The sequence below is a fragment of the Trichomonas vaginalis genome, chromosome II (assembly GCF_026262505.1).
Source record: "Trichomonas vaginalis G3 chromosome II, whole genome shotgun sequence".
Lineage (NCBI taxonomy): Eukaryota > Parabasalia > Trichomonadida > Trichomonadidae > Trichomonas > Trichomonas vaginalis.
In genome coordinates, this window is record NC_067204.1 from 3,820,485 (window position 1) to 3,847,811 (window position 27,327).

The 27,327-nt window shown below is 31.1% G+C and overlaps 10 protein-coding genes, 1 non-coding gene and 1 pseudogene across 12 annotated transcripts, besides 3 other annotated features; 4 read left to right on the forward strand and 8 right to left on the reverse strand.

The window, feature by feature from the left end:
- Window positions 1-5,049: part of a mobile genetic element that runs on past the window's edge.
- Window positions 3,010-3,580, reverse strand: TVAGG3_0481170 (annotated as a pseudogene). Its single transcript has one exon. A coding segment is annotated over exon 1 (571 nt).
- TVAGG3_0481180 (uncharacterized protein) lies at window positions 3,621-4,070 on the reverse strand (the record flags this gene model as incomplete). The annotated part of the gene is made up of 1 exon (XM_051235852.1): window positions 3,621-4,070. One exon carries the CDS (start codon window positions 4,068-4,070, stop codon window positions 3,621-3,623), a length of 450 nt encoding a protein of 149 aa, XP_051093676.1.
- Window positions 5,050-6,183: 1,134 nt separating the features above from the next.
- TVAGG3_0481190 (uncharacterized protein) lies at window positions 6,184-6,399 on the forward strand (the record flags this gene model as incomplete). Its single annotated transcript, XM_001309971.1, has 1 exon — window positions 6,184-6,399. The coding sequence occupies one exon, from the start codon at window positions 6,184-6,186 to the stop codon at window positions 6,397-6,399; it is 216 nt and encodes a 71-aa protein (XP_001309972.1).
- Window positions 6,400-7,693: 1,294 nt separating this feature from the next.
- On the forward strand, window positions 7,694-9,242 carry TVAGG3_0481200 (tetratricopeptide repeat domain domain-containing protein; the record flags this gene model as incomplete). The annotated part of the gene is made up of 1 exon (XM_001309972.1): window positions 7,711-9,201. One exon carries the CDS (start codon window positions 7,711-7,713, stop codon window positions 9,199-9,201), a length of 1,491 nt encoding a protein of 496 aa, XP_001309973.1.
- A 53-nt stretch (window positions 9,243-9,295) lies between these two features.
- TVAGG3_0481210 (methyladenine glycosylase family) lies at window positions 9,296-10,046 on the reverse strand (the record flags this gene model as incomplete). Its single annotated transcript, XM_001309973.1, has 1 exon — window positions 9,468-10,046. One exon carries the CDS (start codon window positions 10,044-10,046, stop codon window positions 9,468-9,470), a length of 579 nt encoding a protein of 192 aa, XP_001309974.1.
- Window positions 10,047-10,275: 229 nt separating this feature from the next.
- TVAGG3_0481220 (biological adhesion protein) lies at window positions 10,276-11,791 on the reverse strand (the record flags this gene model as incomplete). The annotated part of the gene is made up of 1 exon (XM_001309974.1): window positions 10,276-11,769. The coding sequence occupies one exon, from the start codon at window positions 11,767-11,769 to the stop codon at window positions 10,276-10,278; it is 1,494 nt and encodes a 497-aa protein (XP_001309975.1).
- Window positions 11,792-12,749: 958 nt separating this feature from the next.
- Window positions 12,750-13,109, forward strand: TVAGG3_0481230 (uncharacterized protein; the record flags this gene model as incomplete). Its single annotated transcript, XM_001309975.2, has 1 exon — window positions 12,750-12,998. One exon carries the CDS (start codon window positions 12,750-12,752, stop codon window positions 12,996-12,998), a length of 249 nt encoding a protein of 82 aa, XP_001309976.1.
- A 616-nt stretch (window positions 13,110-13,725) lies between these two features.
- On the reverse strand, window positions 13,726-14,391 carry TVAGG3_0481240 (transcription-initiator DNA-binding domain ibd family; the record flags this gene model as incomplete). The annotated part of the gene is made up of 1 exon (XM_001309976.1): window positions 13,726-14,391. One exon carries the CDS (start codon window positions 14,389-14,391, stop codon window positions 13,726-13,728), a length of 666 nt encoding a protein of 221 aa, XP_001309977.1.
- A 671-nt stretch (window positions 14,392-15,062) lies between these two features.
- On the reverse strand, window positions 15,063-16,394 carry TVAGG3_0481250 (negative regulation of mitochondrial outer membrane permeabilization protein; the record flags this gene model as incomplete). Its single annotated transcript, XM_001309977.1, has 1 exon — window positions 15,240-16,385. One exon carries the CDS (start codon window positions 16,383-16,385, stop codon window positions 15,240-15,242), a length of 1,146 nt encoding a protein of 381 aa, XP_001309978.1.
- A 282-nt stretch (window positions 16,395-16,676) lies between these two features.
- TVAGG3_0481260 lies at window positions 16,677-16,750 on the reverse strand. The gene has a single exon. It is a non-coding gene; the product is annotated as a tRNA-Ile (tRNA).
- Window positions 16,751-17,112: 362 nt separating this feature from the next.
- On the forward strand, window positions 17,113-23,321 carry TVAGG3_0481270 (ubiquitinyl hydrolase protein; the record flags this gene model as incomplete). Its single annotated transcript, XM_001309978.1, has 1 exon — window positions 17,556-22,967. The coding sequence occupies one exon, from the start codon at window positions 17,556-17,558 to the stop codon at window positions 22,965-22,967; it is 5,412 nt and encodes a 1,803-aa protein (XP_001309979.1).
- Window positions 23,322-24,015: 694 nt separating this feature from the next.
- Window positions 24,016-25,054: a mobile genetic element.
- Window positions 25,055-25,081: 27 nt separating this feature from the next.
- TVAGG3_0481290 (RNA binding) lies at window positions 25,082-26,761 on the reverse strand (the record flags this gene model as incomplete). The annotated part of the gene is made up of 1 exon (XM_001309979.1): window positions 25,082-26,761. The coding sequence occupies one exon, from the start codon at window positions 26,759-26,761 to the stop codon at window positions 25,082-25,084; it is 1,680 nt and encodes a 559-aa protein (XP_001309980.1).
- Window positions 26,762-27,009: 248 nt separating this feature from the next.
- Window positions 27,010-27,327: part of a mobile genetic element that runs on past the window's edge.

Genomic DNA, 27,327 nt, shown 5'->3' on the forward strand with positions numbered 1-27,327 from the left:
AAAATTTAAAAATGGTGGAGTAAAATAGACCTCTGATTGTTTTATTTCTTCATTAACAAATGATATATTAGCTTTCTTCATTAACTCACTATCCACATATTCCTTATCTGCTTTCTTATTTAACTCATCGTTAACATATTCCTTATCCGCTTTAAGGTCTAAACATCCTGAAACCCATCCTGTATCGGCTTTAGTTTTTAAAATCTTTGATGTCCATTCATGATACCATTCAACCCTTTCTTTAATTTCATTATCTTTTTCATCAACATAAACCAAATTTGCCTTCTTCATTAACTCACTATCCACGTATTCCTTATCTGCTTTCTCCATTATGTCATTTAGGAAACCTTCTATGAATTCCTCATTTAAATTAAATCTTCCAATCTTCAAAACTTTAGGAAATGCATTTAATGCGTAATATCTCTGTTCTTCTGGTGGAATTGATGTTATATCATCCGTTATACCTTTAATTTTTGAATTCATAAATAAAATTTCTTTTATATTTGATATCACTGCACCTCCTTTGCAAACGAATTCGAAATGGTCATTTTTCAATACTATCTCCAAATCTCCATATTTCAACCTTTGCGTTTGTTCTGCCGTCTTTGAATTATATGCATATATGGCGTATGTAATGGTCTGAAGGACCTGGGTGTTTTGTGCCTTAAGTTGTTGTGGTTGCTGTTGTTTAATCATTTATTATGATTTAAAAATAAATATTTAATCTGTTATCTCATCAGCTATTTTTTCTATTTGAAATTGCCATAATATTTCATTCATGAATTCTAAATCACAATCAAATAGGTCAGTTACTCTAAATTTAATATTTGATAAATCTTTTGAATGAAGAATAAATGAATTCCCAGATAATTGAAACGGATATGATAAAGAAAATGTGTTTAAGTTGATGGATAAAATGTTTTGTATTGATGGGTAAGAGTTAGGGTCTAATGTTTGATGTGAAAATCTCATTGGGGTATTAACTTTATCACATTTGATTAAAATGAAATTGGAACCAGTGTCAGAATACAAAACATCCCCAACATCTTTTTCAAAATTTAATATCCCCAACAATGAACGAAGATGAGGAGTACAAAATTTAATTTTCAGCGGGAATTTAATAAGGTTATTTATTTCATCAAGTTCAAAAAGTTTATCAGGTTTTGATTTAAAATTTTCTTCATACCATATGATAAATGATTCATTTAAATAACTTAAAATCATGTTAATATCCCATTTCGTTATCACATTATTTATATACATATCATACGTTTTTTCATGGTCATCTTTAATAAATGATATATAATCTGAAGGGTCTAAAAGAATGGGATTAAATTTACCACTCACAGAAACGAGAGTAACATTATAAATTCCGCTAACTGTTAAATTTAATTCACAGCTATTATTCGAAATAATATTGATAATTGACATTTTTATTACGATTAAAAATATGGTAAAGCGTTATTTTCCAGTGATAAATAAAACTAGAATAAGATTACCTCAAGAATTCATAAATTCAACGAATAAGAAATTCATTCATGTTATAAATTTTAGTGTTTTCAGAAAATATGAGTCAATGTCATATTCATCAACAGGTTATATTTCACTTCATTCAAATTTAGTTCAATCAAACCCATATAATGACCATTTCATAAGATTTTCAGATGGTATTAAAAATGTAATTGATAGATTAAAATATGAACAGATTGACAATATCGAATTTTTGGAATTTTGGTTTAAATATCCCGATGGAAAAAAGATTGAAGTTAAAGATAAAGCTGATACTATAACAAAAACAATTACAATGACCGATCCGGATAGTGGGGAACAAAAAGAAATAAAACAAACGATAGAAACTGGTGAAAGGTCAATTATTATTGATTATGATTCAAAGGATTATTATTCGATAATGTTAATGCTTGAATATTTTTAAATAGCCTTAACAAAGAATTTTTCAAGTGATATTTTATATTCATCAACTATTTTTATTATAAATTATCATTATATGTTAAATGAAGTTCAGTTGTTGTTCCGTTCTTTGATATCTTAATTGTGCTAATATCCTTTATAGGATTTATTTTTGCAACTGTTCCGCAGCATGAAACCTCATCATCTATGAAAAATTGAATCTTAACGTCTGAATCTTGAACATCACAAAGAATGGCGATAATGTGAATTAATGATTCATAAGGTAAAATAATTAAACCAGATTGGTCAATTAAATTTATTATTGAATCATAATTATTAATTATTATATCACGGTAAATTTTCATTAATTCAGAATTAATGTCTATTTTATATGGCGCATTGCGACTGGAATCGTAGATTCCTGGGTTCTCGATGTTTGATGAAAGAGGTGGGGGTATGTTGGATAAGTGGGAATTTCAACAGGTTCTTTACCGGGTTCAGATAAAATGATTGGGTCTCCATCTTCTTTATTTTGCTCCTCCTCCTTTTTCGGTAAGTCACGAGTTAATTCAGGGCTAACATTAACTTTAACATTTTGAATAATTCGTGATTTATCATCATTTACGTTATAACCAACCATAATCTCTGCTTTTGCGTTAGTGTTCTTTTGACTTGTGAAAGTCTTCTCATTTATAATTGAATAAAAAAAAGAAAAATATATTTAAGTTTTATTTAGTTGTTACGGTAATATCCCAAGGTTCATCATTGTTTGCTTATACTTTCTTTGTAACTGCAACCAATTATGTTATTGATATTGCTTTGAGTTTCTTCCAGTCTTATTTTATCATTTACAATATCTTTAATCATTTCATTACATGCATTCTTAAAACCATTGATTTTTCTAATTTACGTCTATCACTTTCTTTAATTAAATCAAAGTTATAACCTTGTTGAGAATAAAGTGGTTTCTTTATCAATTCCTTGAACGCTTCTGAAAGTGAAGATGAAGAAATTCTTGCCACTTGAATTGGTTTAAATTCTGCTTTTCTGCTTTCTTTTCTGTTCATTGAACACTGGATCGAATAAAGCAACTTTAAAGAATTTCTTAGCTGGAATTTCAGGTCTCAAATTTGCATATTGACCATCAAACTGATTAACATATCGTGGTAATCCATCCGTCCTCTTCAATAGCATTTAATTCTTCATTGAAATAAGAATATGGATTATGACGGTATGAATTAATTGGACCATGTTCACCTTCTCCAATGTATTGTTTAACAGCTTTTCCATTTTCATCAAATTGTATAGGATAACGTTCATTATATGCTTTACGTTTAGGATAATCAGACATAGTTAATTTATAACCATTTATGACTTTAATATTACCTTGACCATCAGTAACGAAAACTTCATTTATACCATCAGGTTTTCCATTTGGACCCGTAATGTCTGCTTCGCGTGCTTCCCAATTTGGTCCATGACGTTTGGCATATGCTTGAGCTTCTGGTAATGTTAAAACGTTTCTCATTTGTTTAACATCCTTTTGAAGACCGGCAACAATGTGGACTAATTCTTTCATTCCGTCTGGAACTTTCATAGTTCTATTATATGCACCCTTTTTGTTTGTCCCTTGTTTTAATGGAACCTGTAGAAGATTTGCTATTTCTGTCATGTTTAATTATAAATAAAAAATAAAAATTAATTATAAAAAGTTAATCAAATTTAATGGAACCTTTATTTAAATCAACTATTATTTTCCCATGTTCACCTAATTGCTGATATTGTGTGTAAAGTTCATTAATGCTCATTGGTAAATTCACTTGATAAAGCATAACGTTCAACTGTTGACGACTAAACCCACTGAAAATGAAAAGGGTTGATAGATTTGATTTAATGTTTGTGCTTAATGCTTTGAAGTATTGAACAGCCATGAAGAATGAACACTGAATGTGTCGACATTGAGTTAATAACTGATTAAAATATGATTTCTCATTTGTTATTAGTTTTGATTTCACGGCATCATCTAGAAAAATGAGTGAATGCAAAAATTCTCTATCAAAATTTGAAATAGAAAGTGTTTCAAATAATTCATCTCGTTGTTTATCAATAATTTTATCCTCTAATCCTTGCTTCTTGATTGTATTATATAATTCTTTATACATTAAAAAGTTTTTTAAATAATCTTCTGCTTCTTCTTGTGATAAATAAATAATTGGAATTTTGATTAAATGCTTTAAAGATTCAAATGTATCATCTGAAGGTGAACCTGAACGGTTGATATAAATTAACACATGTGAATGGGGGGAAGTGTTAGCAATAATGATAATTTGTTTTAATATCGTTAATGTTTTACCTTTATTTTGTTTACCAATTGCTGCAGTGATTGAATTTAAGTAACATTCAGAATATGGAATTTTCATTTAATTTTTCCTTAGATAGAGCATTTCTATTATCACTTAATGCTTCATTAATCATATCATCTACGTATGTATTATATACTCCTGCTAATTCTTCATAAGGGGTGGATGAATTTAAATCCATTTAATCAAAAATAAATTTATAATTTTAAACATTTCTATTCATCAATATTTCATCATATGAACTTCTATACTGTGGTGGTGTACCTGTTGGATGATATTTCAAACCTTCGTCCGGTGTCCATGTCCAATACGTGGTCCTAGTAAACCAAACCTGAGGAGGATTTGTCACCTTTGAACAGTAAGTGTCATTTTCACCCTGAATGATTGGATAAGCTTTCACTTATACTGTAACTTGTGAATTGAAAGTTTCTAATCCATCAAAGAATATACCCGCTCCATCACGTTGAACTGGAATAGTGCATAAGAATGAAGTTTGGTCTTTCCATGTTCTAGCTAATGGTATGCCATTATCATCATTCAGTGGTCTAGTTAATGAGTCCTCGTATTCTTCCGTGCATTCATTCACTCCATCTAAATCAGAAGCTTGAAGCATACGTGTAAAGAATATGTCGCCCACTGTGGTCATCGCTTGATCGGGGAAGTTTCTGGAATCTATAGTGACCTGAAGACCTCGAAGCATTGGATTTTCTAAAACTGTTCTTTGCATTGCATTCTTCGGAAATGTTAACACAACATCTGTAACATTATGAAGAGCGTATGAGAAATCTGAGCTGATACCTTCAGGAGTGATGCAACCTCCATTTAGTGAACGAACGTCAATATGTTGAGCTGGAATCATGAATGGATCTTCCTTACTAAATAAACGTGGTATTGCTTTAACTGATTCTTCAATTAAACCATATCCAGGTGTAATGCATTTATCCTCTAAAACTTCCATCTTTGTGCATGAAATAATAACGTTATCAACTGTTGCGTCAGCAGATGTAGCGGCTAAGCTTGTAATTAATTTGGCAGGAAGTCCGATTTGTTGGAATTTGCGATCATATTTATAAACATGATTCATAATCTTTTCATAATTTTCATCAGTTATCTTTTCATAAACGTAATTTTGTAAATCAGCAACTCTTAACGGGTCAACCTGACAAAATACTAAAGTATCCCTGAAAACATAATATTTAAGAATGATTTCACCAAATGATTTAGGATAATCATCGAACGCCTGAAATGCTAACAAATCATTTACCGGAATAATCATATCAAAAGTGACATCAACTTCTTCATTTGCGTTCTTGAAAACTTCTGAAGGGTCAATATATTTACCACATACTGAGTTATCATATTTTTGAACATTATTATATAACGAATGAACAAACTTTTTAACTTTCCTTTCTGATTTTGGTTTATATGTTGCAAATGCGAAAGATTCACGGGCGCAATCCATCTGAAGATAACCAGCATCACCTCTTTCGGTTTCTACTTCTAATTGTTTAAAGCTTTGATTTGATGATTTGTAACCAACGAATAAACGCATGCATTTAAAAGCGGCATCACATGTGAAAGCTTTATTTGAAACTAGAGTTGCTTTAACTTTGCGTTTAATATATGTGTCACCTAATTGGTTCACATCATGAGCCGGATTTGTAATTCTTAAATGAGTTTGTTTATCATCAAAATATGGAGCATCAGAGTCATAGCATGAACTTTCAAGTTCTCTATAATATCTTCTACCGTCATTCTTTGCGAATATTTCATTTATCTTTTCGAATGAATGAAACACATTTCCATTAATCGGTTTAGTGTTTGGCACCAAATAGTTAGTCGTCATTTATTAATAAATAAAAAATCAAAATTAAAAGATGAAAATGAATTTTTAATTTTAATGAAATAATCAACTATGGCTGCAGGTATATTTAAGAAACTGTGGGATAAAGTAAAAAGAGGAGCGCATAAAGTTTGGGAAACAATGAAGAAGGGAGCAAATTGGATATTTAAGAATAAAGAAGCAATTAGTGACGTTGCTGAATCAATAACACCAAAAGCTGCCCCAATAAGAGAAATATTAAATAAAGGAGAAAAAGTTTATCAAAGACTTCAACCGATACTAAGATAAAAATAATATTTATTTATTTTTCCACTATTTACCTCCTATTTTATTAAGTATTCCTTCAGCAATTCCACCAATTGCGTTACCTGCTTGTGCTCCCATCGCTGGATTACCTGCTTTAGTACCTAATACTCCACCTATGATAGTTCCTGCCGTTTTCGCTACTGGTGCCAAAAAGTTTGCAACGGGTTTAATAATATTTTTATGAACCCAACCCGCAGCTTTCTTAATTCCATCCCATAATTTTTTAAAGAATCCTGCCGCCATTTCTGATTTAATATTAATTAAAAAATATATTTCATCACTTATATTCTAATTTTTATTTTATAATAAATGAAACCGATTTTAAAAATGAATGAAACAGAGGAGGAAGAAATAAATGAAAGTGAAAATGTTCAACAAAAAATAAACGTTGTTAAACCAATTACTGAAATAAAAATTTTTTCATCTGTTGAAGAATTTAATGACTATTATGCTAATAATAAAAAATTATTTGAAGAATTGACAACGTGTAAATTGAATAAAATGTTTAAAGTTGATGGATTCAAAATTTCAAAAATAAAAGGAGTGATTAGTTTGAAATCTATTCCTCAATCAAGAATCACCTCATTAATGAAAATTGATGATTTAACAAAAAGAATAGAAGAGATTGAAGAAAGAATGAATCAAATAATTGATTTCATAAATTCAAACAATCATTAGTTTCAATTTCTTTTTCTCGTTTATGAGGTCTTTGATTATGACTTTATTGATTTCATAAATTCAAATAATGTTTAATTAATCGCGGAATATCTGACATCATCTATATATAGCTTCTTTTATTTTTTTTATTTCGTTATGTATGGGCTGAGTGTAAATGTCTTACAATTTTGAAAATTTTTTAAATCTTAATTTATTCAAAAACGTGAGAATAAAAACCGTAAGAATCATACATTTTTACTTCATATGTTAAAAAAAATGATACAAAATCGTTCAATATTGTATGAATTCTTACGTTTACAAAAAAAGTCACAAAACCCGTCCACATATACTACTTTTCATTTCATCAATTATCTTCTTAAACAAATCCACATGTATTGCATACTCATTTGATTAATCCTATTTAAATATGCCTTTCTTATTTATAATATTCATCGAGTTAATTTGATGGAGATAATGGAAAGAGTGTTGCATTATTAAGCACATTCTATTTATCAAAACGAAAGCAATGCTATCCTCCAAGAATTTAGGTTTTCTTCCATAGTCAGCCAAGCAATCAATCAACCAAAAGAACTTTTTTTATGTAAAAAAATTTTGTAAATTAGAATTTTTATTGGGATGTTGCCATTATTGAGCGCACTTCTCATAAAAGATGAATGGGAAAGACCACTTCCGTTCATTCCTATACCACTAGATAAAAAAAGGAAGGTAGGAGATTACTTTGATTTTGAATTTATTGAAGAATCACACCCAATGAAAGACTTTTTCAAGAATTTCAGAAAGAATTACGACGAAGGAAAAGATCTTCTTCAATATATCGAAGATAACGTTAAAAAATCAAAGCATTTTAATTTCATCAGAGGTGTTTATTACGAATATGGCCTCAAAGGTGCATACATGAACGAGTCCAAAGCCAGAGAACTTTACACTCTTGCAGCTAAGGAAGGAAGCAATATGGCAAAGTGCAGAATTGCAATTTTGGATAATTCCTTAAATTGCCCATCAGATTGCTGGTCATGCCAATTAGCAAATTCATTCTCACCAATTGATGATAGTTTTGTTGCTGCTCTTGCTCACACATACGAATTAGAATATTCATACAAGAATTTCGCCATAGAACGCTTCCCATTAGGCAAAGTTCCAACAGATACAAACAAGACAGAACTAAGACTTACTGCTTTCCTTGAAATACAAGCAGAACGTGGAGATGCCGGCGCAAAAATCGCACAAGCCGTGAAAAAGTTAAATGTCAAAGATTACAAAGGCGCTATTGCCGATTTTGAAGAATCAATCAATATGGGCTCAACAGCTGCTTACGGATTGCTCGGAAGATTATATAAATACAAAGATCCTGCAAAATCCTTGAAATACTATCAAAAAGGTATCGAATCCGGTGATGTATATTCAATAACAGATATGGCATTGCACACACTCCGTAATAATCCTTCAAGTCATTTTGCTCCCGATTTATTGAAACTTTTACAGAAAGCTGTGGAAGCCAAATCTCCTAAAGCTATTGGAGAATACGGATACAGCATGTACAAACGTGAAAAAGGCTTCTCTGGCACTAAAGAAGAAGCAATTCGTTATATAGATGATGCAATCAAACTTGGATATGCTCCAGCTATTTATTACAAGGCACAAACTAATGTGCCAACAGCAGAAAAAGAATATCTTAAGACTTTGATGATAAGAAAATCATATTTAGCTGATGCCATTAATACAGCTTACGTAGCAGCCAGCCATCAAGATTACCAGTATGCAGCATTGATATATATGAGATATAGAAACGCTCATTCGCCAGAAATTAATTATAATTTCCAAATTCTCAAAACATACGATAAGACAATTACTGGAAATATAGAAACAGAGTTTGATAAGTTCAAAGAGTCATTAACAGATTATTTCAAAGCGAAAGCACTTATTGATAGGAATATTAAACCAGGATTCGGTAGAATCGTGTTCCATTTGTACCTTCTTACTTACCATCCAAAGCTTATGTTCAAGTACCTCATTCTTCCTGGTATTTTCACAATTTTATTCATTGTTCTTATTATCCTTACTTTCTGCAGAATCAAAAAGACCCAGAAGAAGATGAAGAAGGAATAAAAAACTTTTCATTGTTTATTATATTCTAATTTAAATTTTTCTTTATTTCATACAAAATATATAATGATTAAAACTCTATCATATCAATACAATGCATAACAGCATTAACACATTAACATGGCTTAAAGTAAATATCATAAAATGCAAAATAAAATATAAAATATCCAAATAACTGTATTCATATAGAGAAAATTGTAAGCGATCACTTTTTTAATATATGATATGTATATGATTCACTAATAATACTTCAATATAAGATTTTTACTCTATTCTGATTTAATTTTTCCATTTTTGAAAGAACAATAAGAGAAATGATCATTAACTAAGCCCATGGCTTCCATAAAGTTATATATTATCTTGCTTCCGACAAACTTAAATCCTCTTTTCTTCATATCTTCACTTATCTTTTTAGACTCTTCTGTTTCAGCAGGAAGGTCTTCAACTTTTTCAAAATCATGAACAATATGTTTATAATCAACAAAAGACCAAACATACTTATCAAATGAACCAAATTCTTCTTTTACTTTGAAAAATGCCTTGGCATTAGATACAACTGCATTAACTTTTAATTTATTTTTGATCACACCATCAGTTTGCAATATTTCAGCAATTTTTTTATCGTCATATTTGATAATTTTGTCCGGATCAAAGTTATCAAATGCTTCATCAAGCTTAGCTTTTCTTTTCAATACTAAATCCCAGCTCAATCCAGCTTGAAAGCCTTGAATGCATAATTGCCTAAATAAATCTTTGTCATCATGCATTGGATAACCCCATTCGTTGTCATGATAATCGAGGTACAATGGTCCTCTGTCAATCCATTCACATCGAACAATTTTTGTCATCAAAAATTATATTAATTTGAATACTCATTCAATTTCTTTCAATTAATTCAGAGATGAGGAACTTCCTTGAGGAATTCTTTTATGTTATATTTATTGAATTTCACATTTACCATTTTAATTTACTCATCTAGTAATACTGAACACAACTCGCGATTTTAGGTTTTGCTGATTTTTTGAAGATATTGTTAAAAAATATGTAATTAATTAAAACAAACAAACAAACTATTTATTATTGGGTGTATTTATTAACCTCACCCTTAAAAGACATAACTTCGCATTGTAAAGCATCAATTTGCTCTTGAAGAGCCATTCCATTGCTACTCTTTCTGCCGATAGAAGGTGGCAATGACGTTATACTTGAGCATTTAGATATGGTATCACTTTCTGCTATTCCAAAATCGGATGAATGCTTGCTGTTATTATTGAGATTTGATAAGATGATCCTAACAACTTCCATAGGAGATGTTTGCTCTTGAATATGAAGACTTCTTTTGAGCTCTGAGAAAGCATTTAGAATGGATTCTTGACCTCTTATCAGAGATGAATCTGAGGAAAGACGTGAGTTTTCCATTTCTAATCTCCTTATTTCATTTGCGGCGCTCCTCAAATTGTTTTTCAGTCTCAGATTTTCTGAATCTAAGTTAGAATTTACATTCCTTGCTTTCCGTTCTATATTTACTAATCTGTTCTGTAATTCATCAATTTTATTTATATATGCTTGTCTAATTGTTTTGCTCTCATTAACACATTTGGCTAACGCATTCTTCTCTCTCTTCAATCGTTTCGTTTCTTCTTCTTTTGATTTCATATCATTCTCGAGTTTTTGCAAAGCCATCGAATATTCATCAGCATCTTTTGCCTTATTTGATAAAGAATCACGCTCTTGTGTGACTTTTTCTAGTTCTGCTTTTAATTTATTAACATCTTCTCTTAATGTTGCTGATTCCTTGGTCAATTCTTCATATTTTCGTTTGATTTCATAGTATTCATTCATCTTTGTATATTGCTGAAATTTAAACTTGGAACTTAGATCTTCAACTTCATTCTGCTTTTGAGAAATTAGAGTTTTGATTGTTTCAGAATCTTCATTGTGTGCTTTTTGTAAATCTTCAATTTCTTTTTGATATTTTTGAGCATTCGACTCAGCAATATCTATTTTTGCTTGTATTTCGGCAAATTCAAGAGCTTTTTGGGCTTGTATTTCATTAATTTGATCTTGTAATTCGTTAATTTTTTGTTGCAGTTGTTTATTTTCGCGAATGATTTGCTTTTTATGCGTAAACAGTCCATTTCTTATAGCATTTTCTATAAGCTTAACTGCTGTGTCAAGGTTGTGAACTTCAACACCTGTGACTAAAGATAATTTTGAGAAAAAGTCATTTAATTCTGAAATACTCTTTGAACAAGTAGTAGCAACCTTTTCACTCGTAGATCTTTCTTGAATTAATGCTTTGCGGATTGTGAAGTTTAGATTTAATTCTGCTTTGAATAATTTATACAAATCTTGTAATTGATGAAAAGTTTCTGTGTTATTACCTTTCCGAGCACCTTCAGAAATGTATCTATCAATGAGGAGAGCTTGATTGAGGATTTCAGTTTGTAAATTTGTTATTTGTTCAGCAGTATCTTGTATAGTTCCTGATCCAATTGTCGAGTATGACTCTAAAGAATCGTCATGTCTCGATTCTGATAGATTTGAATCATAATCTGAGGAGTAATTCATATAAAATCTTCAAAAATATTTTTAAACGTGCATAACTATAATGACACAAACTTTCAAATAAATATGAAAATTAGCTTACATTAAATGATATTTTCAATTTTGTCATTTAATTTTCTATTTAAAACTAGTTTATTTCGATATTTGTATTCCATTCAGCTTAAAATCAAAGAAAAGTAAGCTCATACTGCATCACTTAGCAAATGAAATAGATGTAATTGAAATTACAAAGCATTATTCGCATCAAATAAATATTCCTCTTCATCAGATAATTGATTTATTATATTTTGCGTAAATTACCTTCCGATGCTCGTATCTTTATGGCATTTATTCCGAAAATATGCTTCAAAAACTCCAATAAAAATATCAAACAATATTCAATATTTATTAAGAACGCAATCAAAAAATATTCTCAAATCCACTGGGAATACTCAGCATTCTATAACCTAGCCAGTATACTCAGCAATAAAATTTCCGATGAATTGAATTTTGTATTCGCTTCTATGATTTTAGAGACATCAAAACGCTTAGTACTTTTAAGTTTGTTATTAAAAGAATTTTTGAATTCAAAAACGAAATCGTACAAAATCGAATATTGCGGTTAAAAATGATCGTATGGAATTCTCTAGGCGAGTATTATGGTTTTTATGAAGTTTTATTGTAATTTGAATATAGTGGTCAAGTTTATTCGTATATAAAATATCGAAAAGGCTGAAAAAGTTGAAATCTTGAAGCAACAAAACTTTAATCAATATCAGACCGTATGGAGACACCGAAATCCTTCACGAAGCCTTAGGAAATCTGATTTCTGGTCGCTTCAGATTTAGGTTATAAAATCTGTCAATTTTATATTTGATTGGTTCATAAAAAATTTTTTTCCCATCGTTGATTTGTTGAATGTTTGGGTAAATATGCATCTATACAAGACCATCAGTATTTTTTCAATGGGCTTGTGTAAACCATTGAAATTTTTTTAATTTCAAATGACCTGCTACCTTCTTCTGATAGCTGCCTTATGCTTGGTTGGCACAGATGCGCCTACCCCAGTGCCAACCAGTTCTCCTTATCCTACATCCGTTTCAGGGGTCCCTAGTTGGACAACAGTTTCGTTAACTGTTGCGGGCGCAATATTAGCGGTCTTAATTACAGTCACTATTCTTTGCTTCAAGAAGAGTGATAACGATATAATGGTACAGATGAATCAGCGCTTGCTAGAGAAGGCTGATGTGTAAATTTCTGTCTCTATCTCTTTATTTTATATTTATCTAAAAGGTTGATAAATCAACTCTTTATATTACTTATGGGAATTTATTTATACATTTTTACAGCGCGATATCCTTTTTCTAATAACACAACTACGGAAGAATCGACATTCTTCAAATTTGGCATCATATAATGCTAAATAGGTACATCTATAGTCAAAACATAACTCATCATAATGATATGCATGTTACTGATTAACGGCAATGTCATACCTAAAATCTAATAGATTTTCTATATACATGCTAGCCCAGAGCTTTTACTATAAAGCACCTTATATAAATTCATCTGTATAATTCATTTAATGCACTTATATATGATATTGATACCTAAAATATCTTTTGAATAAAATATCACTGTTCAAAATATGATAATTCTATTAGAAATACTCATAATTATTTCAAGGAGGTTCAAAATATATAGAGATCATACGTATCTTCCAAAATTATTCAAGTTCAAAATTCGAGGTTATATCAATCAAAACCAATAAATCATAATCATACAATATTGGTATAGTTTACTATATTCATGGATAAAATCAAATTCGATGGGAATAAGATTCTCATTTAAAAGACATGAGACTTCGTTAGATACTATTCTGTTAAAATATAAAGGCCTCATGAATTTTATTTGGGAACCAGCATTTAATGAAAGTCTTATCATAAATCTTATTGTTTTCATAAAAAATACATGTTTAAATTACAAATCTTGTCCGTTTCGTTTCCAAATGCATGATTTCAAGACCTTTTCACCACAATTCTTAGTGAACTTACCATTCAGATGGTAAACGAGACGTATCTCATCAAAATCTATATAACTTATATTGATGTTATGGACAACAGCCTCCTCAGACGTTAATTCAGCAAATCCGTGAGTCGGGAAGTTGCCTTGCTTATGAAATAAACTATTATCGGCTATTCTTGTCCCTATCAGACTGGCGAACGGAGTCTTTCGGACTTTAATAATATTATTTGTTTCCCATGATACTCCTATCATAGGCAAGAGGGATGGGTATGCTGCTGTTATTAGTAACGCATTGTAAAGTTTATAAACAAATCTAGCGTGTGAAGAATTTCGTCTATGAAAGTATGTATGTATCATATTCTCGAATGATATTTTCTTATAATGGGACCAGAAATCATGCGGAATGAGTCCGATCTGATTTGGCTTTATTATCATATCTGTTTGCGCAAATTTATCTTGTGACTGTGATACTACCATATACGGAGGTGGAAGTGGCGGTACCTGTGAAGGCGTTAATATTAATTTTGGAATTACAGCTGTAGGAACGGGCTTAAGCGGGATAGGTTTCGGAGGAGTAAAGATAAATTGTGGTTGGTGAGGATTATGTACATACGAATTCATTGACAGTGATGGATTTGTTAATAGGGTTGGATTGTGGTTAAAAAAAGGCTGCGGCGTTTGGGGCACAATAACTATCTCTTGCTGATTATGCATTGGCGCCCGGAAAGTTACAATAGAGTTATCCCCATTAGGGCCATACATAGGGCTCGATATAAATTTTTTTAGTAGATTTTTTGGGGAATTTGCGGTTTGGATAACTTTTCTTTCAATATTAATTGGGTCTCACAAAATCACTAGATTGATTCTCAATTTATTTGTTTGGCTAAAACTTGAAAAAGCGAAAACCAGTCAGTATAGTAATATTCATCAAAAATACGAATATAATTTTTTTAATGTTTATAACAAAATCATAATATCGGAACAAAATTATCTATCATATTCGGTTATTGTTATTTCACCATGATCTGTAAATAACGAAAAATTTGAATTCGCTCTCAACATTTTGCAAGATTATTTTTTTCATCATTATTTAACTACAATTATACATTAAGAATCAATAAATAAATTAATTTATACGTCTCCTCAAAAAAATATTTTTTTGTAAAAAACATCGGTAATCGAATTCAAAGGATGTCAATGGCTTGATTAAAAACAAAAACAATAAAATTGTTTTGACATCAATAGGCTGTTCTATTTATCAGGGTTTCACTTGATTTTTTGTCCATCAATTTCAAAATCATCAAAAATTGTTTATATCAAAAACGAATCTTTCATTGTACAAATTTATATAGACCCTATTACTGATTCAATATGATATGAAAATATGTTTTAATTTTAAAATTTATTGGATAGAAATCTTTTATTTTCATAAAAAAGAATAGATAAACAAAATATGATTATATTTTTGATCAATAATCTTGATTCTTATTCAATAGAAGTGGCTGAGAATCAAGATTTGAAATATTTTTCTGATTGAGTTCATCTTCGATATAAATCAAACAAGGGAATCTCAGAACTCTATTGTATATCAGGGATCCGATAACTGAAATGAAAAATCCTGTAAGCTCGATGATGGAATAATTATCTATTTGTTCTCCAACGAGTTTATTGCCTGTAATGTATCTCAAAGCAGTAGAAACCATCCAAACAGTCAATGGTCGGACGGTTTCGTACATATTTCTGTGAATAGCAGAAGACATTTCTGTAACTTGAAAACCGAAGTAAGAGAATATAGTAAAAAGTATTAAATACAGTACATTAAGAAAACTTAGCATTTTTGACCTTGCTAGTTGTTGAAAAGATTCGATTGTATTCTCGTATAATGCGGAAGATTTGGAAACGGACTGACAGATCGGTAAGCATATGAATAGTAGTATAAAGAATCCCCATAATCCTTCAAAAGCAGTGAGTTGAGTGCCCGTAATACCGTGCATTTGATGCATTAACTTTTCTTCGAGAATTGTTTCAAGAGCCTTGATGCCATGAGAGAAAATGGCAATAATGAACATGTAAAACATTTTCGAAATTGACTGCTCAGCTGACGAAACACCGCGTAATAAACCCGCAACGCCAGTAAAAGCGATTCCTGAGACAGTTACGAATAGGCCAAGCCAGTCAACCAAGAAAAGTTGCTGTTTTCTGTATGTTACAGCAAAAAGTGTAGTAAAAAGAACTTGAAAAGAGAAGAAAACTTGCCAAACAGTAATAGGCATGTATAACAAAGCGTAGTTTTGTAACGCAGTTGCTGTTAAATATAGAATAGAAGGAATTGAAGTTGCTCTAAACTTATACCAATCGAATGTTTCTGTTGGAATTTTCTTGCGCTTATTGTAAATGAATTTCACAAGGAATGGAATTGAAAATAGGGCCATTCCAGAGAATAACATGAAGTTTGTAAACCATGGTTTAGAAAATTGAATACTTAATCCATATTTCCATGAATAAGTATTCTTTAAAATAATTCCATTAAGTACAGGAACTAAGGAACCAGTTACGAAAAACATTGTAATACCAAAAACCTTCCAGCATTCGCCAGAACGGGGAAGAACCCTCATTGAATTTCCTCTTGTCAAAAATTTTTCAAAATCAGTGCGGTAGAGAAAAGTTTTTATCTGAATTATACTTTATATAGTGTCCCTGAGATGTGAATTAGAGTGTAACTTTCATTTGGGTAGAGAAATATGATTTGGTGTGGTTCAATTGCAAAATTCAAAGTCAAAATATATTATACAATCTGAGATATTGATTTGATCCTAAAACTACACGTTTTGAAAAAGCCAGCGAACTTATTCATGGAAATTAAGTGTTTGGGGAAAGAAATTAAATGAGGGGAAAATTTTAAAAAGTGTTTCGGGCGGGGCTCGAACCCGCGACCATCTGCTTATAAGACAAATGTGCTAACCGGCTGCACCACCGAAACCTCTGATAAACAAGTGAAGAAATGATCTAGTGATTGAAACTTACCACTTTTCGATCCACAATCATTCACATCATTACAATTCCAAAGGACATCCTAACTTTTTGGATTTATCTAGAAATTTTTATCACAAAACTTAAATGTTTTAGTTATATTTTCCAATTTTTTTATTCCAATTTTAGGAATTTCACCATATCACATTAACATATCGATAATACAACTTTCACACGTTTTATACTTCTTTCATTATATCAATATTTTAAAATTTTGAAAATTTTATCTCGACAACTTTGGTATTTCTACAAATTATTTTCTTTTACCATTTACTTACCATATCACAAAGCCATATGCATATTGCACGAAGATTTTAATATTTTTCACATTCCTATCCACAAAAAAAATTTTGATCACGAAACAGACACCTTCGCCGCCCGAACAAGGGCGAACGATAGCGTCTAAAAACAAAACCATTTACAGCCCGGATGAACCATCAATTGGTTGTCCGATCTCGAAAATTTGGTTTAACAAATGGGCAAGTTATACATCTTTTGACCAAACGCTTAAGAAAGGTCCAAAGCCTTCACGAATTGATAACTCATCGATAGTATCAAACAGCAAATTATTATCGTATGCTAAACCAGATCAATACGAGATATTATCACAAGAAGCTTACAATTTGTTGCATCAATGGTACGGTGGAGATCAAGCTCTTGTGTATCCAATTAGAAAATTGAACGGACAGCGCTTTTTATGCACAAATATCATAATGATGCATTGCAAATACAATAAAAAAATAACAGACTTCATTATGTGTGACATTGATCAAATTTCGAAGCTAAACAAAGAAGTGAGAGTTACACTTAAGATCAAAGAGCAAATCAGATTAATTACCTTCCCAGATCCAAAAGATAAAACAAAATTTACTGTATTAAAAGATAATGATAGTCTCAAATTACACAGAAATTTACCTCTTATTTACGTTGATCCCAAGAAAGACGGGAAATTTAAATACCCAAAGGTAAAAATTCTGCCATTTTCCACAAATTATTCGAATTACTCAGATCTTTCGAATTTTACAGTTCCAACAAAGAGAGCAGATTCACAACAAGTCTCCTCATTCTCTCTTTATTCAAGCTCATCAAATTTCAAACCAATTTCACAAAGTAATACAATTTCAAGATATCCATCAAGTAAAGTCGAATTCCCATCTATCGCATCTCAAAACTTAACGAATTACTCAACAGATTTCTCTTCAAAACCAAAGAGAGCCATATCTTATACTTCATCTGATATTTTTATGCGCAGAACTCCAGTACAATCAGCCTATTCTCATCCAGGCATGATAGGATGCAAGAATCTTGGTAATACTTGTTATTTTAATAGTGGAATTCAATGCATTATGCACTCATTACCTTTAACTCGTTTTCTTTTAGGTGATGAGTGGCGTGACGACATCAATGAGACAAATCCACTTGGTATGAAAGGAAAACTTGTTCGCCAGTTCGCAGCTCTCACAGCAAGAGAGTGGCTTGGCGAAGAAATAGCATTAAGTCCAGATGGCTTAAAAAGTGTCACCGGCCAATTTGCGCCCCAATTTGCTGGTTACCAACAACAAGACCCACATGAACTGATCATGTTCATGCTTGATGGTATCCATGAAGATTTGAATAGATGTCGAACTAAACCTATGGTTGAACAAGTTATTGGTGATTCTACAAACGACTTGGAGACATCACGAGAGGCATGGCATAACCACAAATTGCGTAATGATAGCATTGTTGTTGATCTTTTCCATGGACAACTCCGATCTCGTTGTATTTGTCCTCAATGCGGACTGACAACAGTTGTTTTCGATCCATATGTTGCTATTTCATTACCAATATCACCTCCAAACCAAAAGGTTGTCGATATCTTGTTCATTCCTTATGACATGCAAACAGCACATAAATGGTTGACTGTCAAAGTTCCAAGGAACGCTTCAGTGAAGGACTATGAAGATGCAGTATTCCGAGAAACAAATCGAGAAGTCGCAGTTGCATTCACTGCTGATTTTCAGAATGGAATGCGATTGTATTGGGATCCAACACAAGCCAGATATTCCGCAGCATTGACAATTATTGCATTTGAGATTCCAGATGACTCATTGGCATATGTTCCAGTTCAATTGGAATTCAACTTTGCACCAGAATTCTCATACATGTTGACAACAAAAGCTCCACTTTTCAAACCATTTTTAGTTGAAGTCAATTTTATGAGTATCACTCCAGAAGAATTGCAGATGCAAGTTGATGAACGATTGGACTATCTTTGGGATGGAGACATTTTATACTTAGATTCAGAAGAAAATGAAATAACAACAAATATTTACAATAATAATAGTATTCCTGGTTTCTTCAAATTTAATATGAAATATAATACTAACAACAACAATAATAATAAAATTGAAGAAATTCATTTAATAAAAAGTGACAAAAGTGATGTATCAAAAAGTGACAAATTAGATGAAAATGAGTCTGTGAAAAGTGACAAAAATAATGAATCAGAGAGTGAAGAATCTAACAAAGAAAAAGAATCAGAAAATTCAGATAAAAGTGACGAAACAAAAAGTGACAAAAGTGAACATTCTGACAAAGAAAATGAAACAGAAAGTTCAGAGAAAATTGATGAATCAAGTCATTTACAAAAAAAAGATAAAAATGAAGAAGCCAAAAGTGACGGTTCCAGAAGTTACAGATCATATGATTCAGATTCTAGTGAAAAGCCAGAAGAAGAATCAAAAAGTGACAGTGATAAAAGTGACACCAATGAGGATAAGAGTGAATCCGAAGTTGCAAGCAGTGGAAAGAACATGGCTAGAACACAGCACATTTTTATTGGAGAAAGAAATCCTAAACCATTCCAGTTTTCACGAATCAATCAGAGATTTTCAGTTTTCAGTGATGAAAGCAAATCATCAGAGAAAGGAGAAGAACTGGATGAACCAAAGATAATATCCGAACATTCCGAAGAAAAGAAGAGTGACAAATCCGAAATTTCTGACACATACGATAGCAAAAGTGACAAATCTGACAAATCCACTCATAATGAAGAGGAAGAAGAAGAAAAAGAAAACCAAAGTCACATTAATAAAACACCTTTCTTTGAATCAGATGTCCATGAATCATCAGCTATTGAATCACACGAAAATGAAGAAGAAGATAATTCTCATGAAGAAGAAATTTCTTCACATCATGAAGAGGAAGAAACTAAAGATGAAGAAGATAATTCTCGTTCTGAAATAAATGAATTCCATCATAAGGAAGAAGATAATTCTCATAAACAAGAATTAAACCATCATGAAGAAGAAACTAAGAATAATGCAGAAATTGATTTACATCATGAGGAAGATAATTCTCATGAAGAAGAGTCAAAACAGGAAGAATCTAATACACATGAAATCAAAATTGAAGCTAATCATGAAGAAGAAACTAAAAATGATGAAACTAATTCTATTGAAGAACAATCACATCATGAAGAAGAAACAAAACAAGAAGAACAAAACAAAGATGAAGAAGAGACACACAATATAGAAGAAACTAAACAGGAAGAAGAAAATAATTTGAATCATGAAGAAGAGATGAAACAAGAAGAAGTTGATTCTCATGAACAACAATCAGAAAATGAAGTGGAAACTAAAAATGAGGAAACTGATCCTCAACATGAAGAAATCAATTTGAATCCAATTCAGAATGAGGAAAATAAACCAACTCTTCCAGAAGAAGGTGAAAAAGAATCAAATCATGTTGAAATAGAAGAAACCGAACAACATCATGAACCAGATAATTCTTATAATCAAGAGAATACAATTCATGAAGAAACAGAAAAACCAAATGAAGAAGAATTAAATCATCAAGAAGAAAATAATGAACAAAATTTGGAGAATCATGAAAACGAATTAAATCATGAAGATGAAAACTCAAAGCAAAATCTTGAAAATGATGCAGAACCCGAATCTATTCATGAAGAAGAATCAAATAATGATGAAAATAAACCAGAAGAAGAAGAAAAAGAAGAAACAGATGATTCAAAGCAGGAAGAAGATAAATCAGAAGAAGAAACAACAAATGAAGAAGAAAGTCAACAAGAAGAAAATCAATCAAATCAAGAGTCAGAAGAAGAGAAATCAGAAAAAGAAATTGAAATGAAAGATCCTGAATCAAACAAAGAATCCGAAGAAGAACAAAACATTGAAGAACATCAAGATAGTTCCATTGAACATCATGAAGAAATTGTTGAAAATGAAGTACAACAACAAGAAAAACAAGAAATTCAGAATAATGAAATTCATAAAGAAACACAAATCAATGATTCAGTAATTCCTCAAATTGCTATTGATGAAGAACCAGAGAAACATAATGAACAGCAAGAAAATAAAGAAAATCTTGATGAAGAAGATAAACAAACTCATGAAGAAGACACCAAAGACAAAGAAGAAACGCATGAAATTGAAGAAAATCATGTTGAAGAAAATGAAAAACAAGATAACAATCAACAAGGAATTGAAGAAAATAATGAACAACAAGAAAATAAAGAAGATCATGCTGAAGAAATTAAGCAAACTCATGAAGAAGAAGATTCCAAAGAAAACGAAAAAATTCATCAAGAAGAAATTAAAGAAAATGAAAAACAAGAAATTTCAATTGAAGAAACTCATGAAAACAAAGAATATGAAGAAGAGAAACAAAATGAGATTGTTCAAAATGAAGCAAATAAAGAAGAACCAGAAAATCATCAGGAAGAAATCGAAGTCAATCTTGATGAATCACATGAAGTTAGTGATAATAATGAAAAAGAAAAAGAAAATAATAAAGAAGAAACAAATCATGCTGAATCAAATGAAAAGAAAGAAGAAAACAAAATAAATGAGTTTGATGAATTACTCAAAAGTTTTTCAAAACAGATTGAAGAACAAAAAACAAATGATGAATTTGATGAAATTCTTAAATCTCAAGAGAAATCACAACCAATCAAAGAAGACGAAAAGATTGTCGAATTAGACAGTTTGAATTTGTCAGAAACAAATGCAGCAGCAAATTCACCAGATTCAATTCTTAAAGAACTTGAAGAAAATGCTAAAGAAATTCCAACAGAAACAGAATCAGAATCATCAGAAGACTCGCAAAAAGTTATCAACACATTATTCCCTCCTTCATATGAAACAAAAACAACAGAACAACCTATTTATGCTCCTCGTCCTTCTAGTTTCTCTACATTCACAGTTCCTGCTCCACTTCCTTCTCTTTCTTCACAAATTAATTCTCAAATTTCTTCTCAAACTCCTTCTCTTCCAGAACATCCAGACAGATTCCCAGAAGACAAATACAATGAAAACTTGACAACAGAAATGATCAAGATCAAGAACAGGTTGAGATTGAGTTCGGAAGGATTCAATTCGAACGAACGAGTCAAAATCAAACAATCATATTTCAGTTATGCATCCAATTTTGTTCCTTCTCCTCTTCACGACAACATATCATCTAATGTTGTCACATTCCAAATGAACGGTTCTAAGATGGATGTCAAGAAAGGTTTCCTTATTCCAGAACTTTTGTTCCACACACAAACGGACAACGAGAAGAAGACATCAAACGGAGATCGTGAACAACCAGTTACATTGGAACAGTGTTTCAAGTATTTCAAACAAGAAGAGACACTGGATGAAGAAAACACATGGTTCTGTCCACATTGTCGCGAACATGTCATGGCTAATAAAAAGATGGATATCTGGAGTTGTCCTAAGTTACTTGTCCTTCAACTTAAGCGATTTGAAACAACCGAGACAGGCTCAGTTAAAGACGACCGTCTTGTTAAATTCCCAAATATTTTGGACATGAAAGATCACATCGTTGGTCCTAAACCTAAATCAACTGTTTACAAACTATATGGTGTTTCAGAACACTTTGGTTCATTGACAGGTGGTCACTGCACAGCGAAGGCAACAGTTCCTCAAAAGAACGGTCAACGAAATTGGTACTATTTCAATGATTCTCGATGCGAACGATCTTCATTTGAAGATGCTCTCAGTCCTGCTGCTTATGTCCTTTTCTACGAACGAATCGACGGTGTTGAAGATGATGAACTTCCCGTTGTCAACGATTTAAATGACACACAAGCACCTGATTACTCTAATTCTTCTTCATCATCATCTTACTTCTCTACATTCCACGGAAGTTTATATTAATTATTTGTATTATTTCTTATTTGTATTATATATAATATTAATAATAAAAAGATTATGTTTATAAGTCAATGAATTTATTTTAATCAGACAAGATAATCTGAGATGCTATATTTTCCATATTCTCAATATTATGATAGTTGAATCTGTGATAAGGCACATTCTTAATGGTCCAAGGTATATTTTCAATAATTAAATGCTAAAATCTTTTGATTTTTTGTATCGAAATTACAATTAGCAAGTAGAACAAAATAGAAAGATAAACTACCTTATTTAGGAAATTGAATTTTTATTCTTTAGTTTCGCATCCCTTATGGCTTATCAATAATATGATGAGAATTTCAAGTTCACATAAAGAGATAATTTATTTTAAAAAAACATATATGATTGTTTAAGTATGATAAATCATGATTTTAGATATTAGATAAAATACAAAATTTTAGTTTGAATAGGGTGTATACAATTTTTTCTGAGAAAACCGCGCGTTCCAAAAATTTTTTCAACAATAATTTTTTACTTAAATTGCTGATTAATTATTTAATCGACAAAAAGTAATTATTTTAAGCAACAAAATAATATCAATGCTTAAATTTCATATGTTACAATATTGAGTAAAATTATTAATAAAACTCAATATTGAGTATATATTAATCATTTGAAGTATGATTGAAATTAAGCTGTTTAGATTGCAATCGGAAGTGTATAATAATTTCATATATATCTTGCATGTTTCAATAATACTTTCTCAATGAGCGAATAAATTATGGGTTAGTCCAAATCAATTAGGCTTGCTGAGCAAAAAATATCTAAAATAATGTTATGCTTACCTCTAGACGTGGCCATTAAAATGTCGTTAAGTGAAAAAATAATCTTATTCCGGTCAGCATACCTCTATATTGTGTGTCTCAAATCTTGAGAAATTTTGATGTTTTCACATATATTCAGAGAACCACCAAATGTTCAAGTAATGTACATATTCATATTTTGTATTCGCATGGATTTTTCTCTTGAATCCTTTTGAATACGTGTAGATCTGCTACAAAAATATTAAGGGTGCACACGAGAGGATCATGTAAACTTCAGAATTTAGAACCTTATTTTTAGGCATTATCTTGGCTACCTATTTAGGCTCGAAAAGCAAAAAATATCAAAAAATACAACTTGACTCCATTCTGACCCTTTCATGGAGGTAGTTTTTCTCCGCTAGTATTTTCCTTTGAATCTCTTTACAATTCGAAATCAAATTCAAAACTCAGTAGAAGAAAGGAAGAATCGACTTACTACGGTTGTAATACGAATAAATACATATATTTAATTATTTTTATTTACATAATAATTGTTTGAAGCTCATATTCCATCAAATTTTTAAATAAAAACATTAAAATGTTGAAAATGTTCATATATTTTAATAGGGTTTTGGCACTTTATTGAGGAATTACTACATACATAGTCGAACTGAACTTGATATTTTGAAATTTAAATTATTTATCAAAATTAAAATTTAACTTGAAATTTATAATTATTTAGTCACATTTTGCATAATTCGAAGTAGATTTTGTAAAAAATCAAGAAAGAAAAATTTTAACGTGCTTTATTTTTTCTTTTTTATAATAATACATATTATTATATAATTAACATATTCATAATGTTTCACCCTTTCAAAAATATAATCCTCCTCCTCTCAAATAAACGTACATACGGGTGGCCTCTTTTTTCAAAAAATTAAAATTTGAAATTTTGGGCTCAAATATTAGAGATTTTTTCAACCTTCAACGATATATGTTGTCTATATCAGACCTCCTTTCTTTTTGATACTTAACATTGTTCCTAAATCTTAGCCGTTAAGGCTGTTCTGAAAATATTTTTTTTCGAAAAAATTCGAAAAAAATTCTTAAAATTCAAAAATCCCTTAATTCCTGAGGATTTTGGAAAAAAGTTTTTACATGAACATGTGTATATTATATGAAGTATATTGATAAGGTAAAAATCAAATTTTATTGCATATTCATCGAGAAAATAAACTAACGAATCCCTCAAAATTGAGAGGGTAATCCTCCTCCTCTCAAATAAACGTACATACGGGTGCACCCTTAAAATTTGTATTAAATATAAAAATGTCACTTTTCGGAAAACGCACCATTTTTTGAATAAAATCGATTACAATAACTGATGTCATCAACAATTGATTTCATTCGTTCAAGCCATGAATATAATAAACTAGTATTGTTATTCAGATAAAATGCTTGTTCATTAGAAATTGTTAAAAGAACTGCCTTATTACGCCTTCCAGTGATGTCATGATTATTCAGGCGTCGTTTGATGTATTCAACTGGAGATATATTATCTTCGCTGTATGTTGTTGAATTTTTAGTTGCACTCGAGTAGTGACCAACTGCGATTGGATTACCTTTGAGATGATTCAAAATGGAACTCGAGATCGCTTTCTCTTCTTCATCGGATGATCCGAATTTAACAGTACCTGTAATCTTACCAACATCATCAATAAGAATTTGGCGTTCAATGGTGAATTCATCAATTTTTCCAAATTGTTTGAAATATTCAATGAATTCATCATCTGTGATCTGTGTGTTATAACATTCGAAGTAAATAAGATATCGAGACATTGATGACATTACTTCTTCTTTTTGAAGTTCACGTTCGATGTCTTTCTTGAAGTAACTAAGAAATGGAGTTTCACCTTTAAATGGTGTGATGATAGAATTCTCGATTGCATTCATTGCACCTTCATCTGTTTTATATGTAACAAAACCACAACCACGACCTCTCAAATGACTAGATTCAATATCTCCGAATTGTTTGAAGTATTCTTCGAATTCTTTTTCTGTAATGTTCTTATCAAAATTCTTGGCATATAATGTTCTGTTTTGAATTGATTCTGATACACGATCACCTAAATCATTTACGACTTTTTTGATTGTAGATTGACGCTCTTTTGATGTAATAGAACGACAGCATTGGAATCTGAATTCGCCTGATTCATGCATCTTATCATTCAGTTCTCGCACTGCTCGAAGTGCACTTTTAGCACGTCTGAAATGACAGTAGCCAATGTCTTCACGAACTCCGTCTTCGTTCAATAATATTCTTGGATTAGGATCTTTGGAATCAGCAAATTTACCAAATTCTTTCAAAAGATTAGCGAGATCTTCATTCGTCTTGAAGAATTTGTATGGTAAAGGTTTGATAATTATGCCAAAGAATAGACTGTTCGAATTGTTTTTCTGTTCTTTTGAAGCGTTTTTCTGATCATTTTCAAATGACTTATCGACAAATTCAATGTGAATTGGTTTCCTGTTAATTGAAGAATTATTAAGATTCAATCTTGCTCTTTTCGCATCTTTTTCGTTGGTAAAAATAACGTGACCATAGCCACGAGATTTGCCGTTGGTTAATGGAATTTCGCACTCTTCGATTTCTCCAAATTTGCAAAAAATGGAGCGAAGTTGTGAAACTTTAACTTTTTTATCAAAACCGCGAATAAAAAGAGCTCGATTGCCGTATTTGATAAGCGATAATGTATATGGATCTGTCCAATTTGCTCTGATCGCAATTCCCTTGAATCTTTCTTTGCAGATTTTAGAAATAGCACATAGGGCCGTTTTGTGTTTCTCGAACGTGACATAAGCAACTGGTTTGTTCTGAGTTATTTGTATCTTGAAGGTATATTTAATTTTTGTGGTGAATCCGATGCTTTTAAATAGCTCCATGATGAAACATTCATCTACAGTGTTGGGAAGATTGTCAATAAAAATTTCTTTCCAGTCTGGGTCAAACATATGAAAATTGATTTATTTGACTAGTATATAAATTAACCCGAATTTTTGCGCTTTTGTAATTATGAAATTTCGGCTACCTAGAGGATCAATTTGTATATTAAGTTGCGAAATGTCAGAATTTGAATTTTTTGACTAAACCCAAAATTAATGAATTTGGATCCATCAACTAAGGAAATGCTGTCCGAATGATTTATATGTGTAATGACAGCAAATTCGATGATACACTAATTTCCACAACTCCCTTTCGCGAGTAGGGGTAAATTTAGCTAAAAGTGACACGCCTGTAAAAAGTGACACACCCGTGAAGGGTGTGATTACCGATCGGTAATTTCGACAGTTTAGAATTTAAAATTTTTTATGGAACTGTTGCGAGTTTCATAAAGAATTTAAGGAATATAAGCAAAGATTTGAATCAAAATCTTAGACCTAAGCCGCTCGATTCGCTCGCGGCTTCCGCGAATTACAGATCAGCAAAGATTTGAATCAAAATCTTCGAACTAAGCCGATCGCTTCGCTCGCGGCTTTCTTTATTATTTTAAATTTGCATATTTCCATCAAAAGTTCAT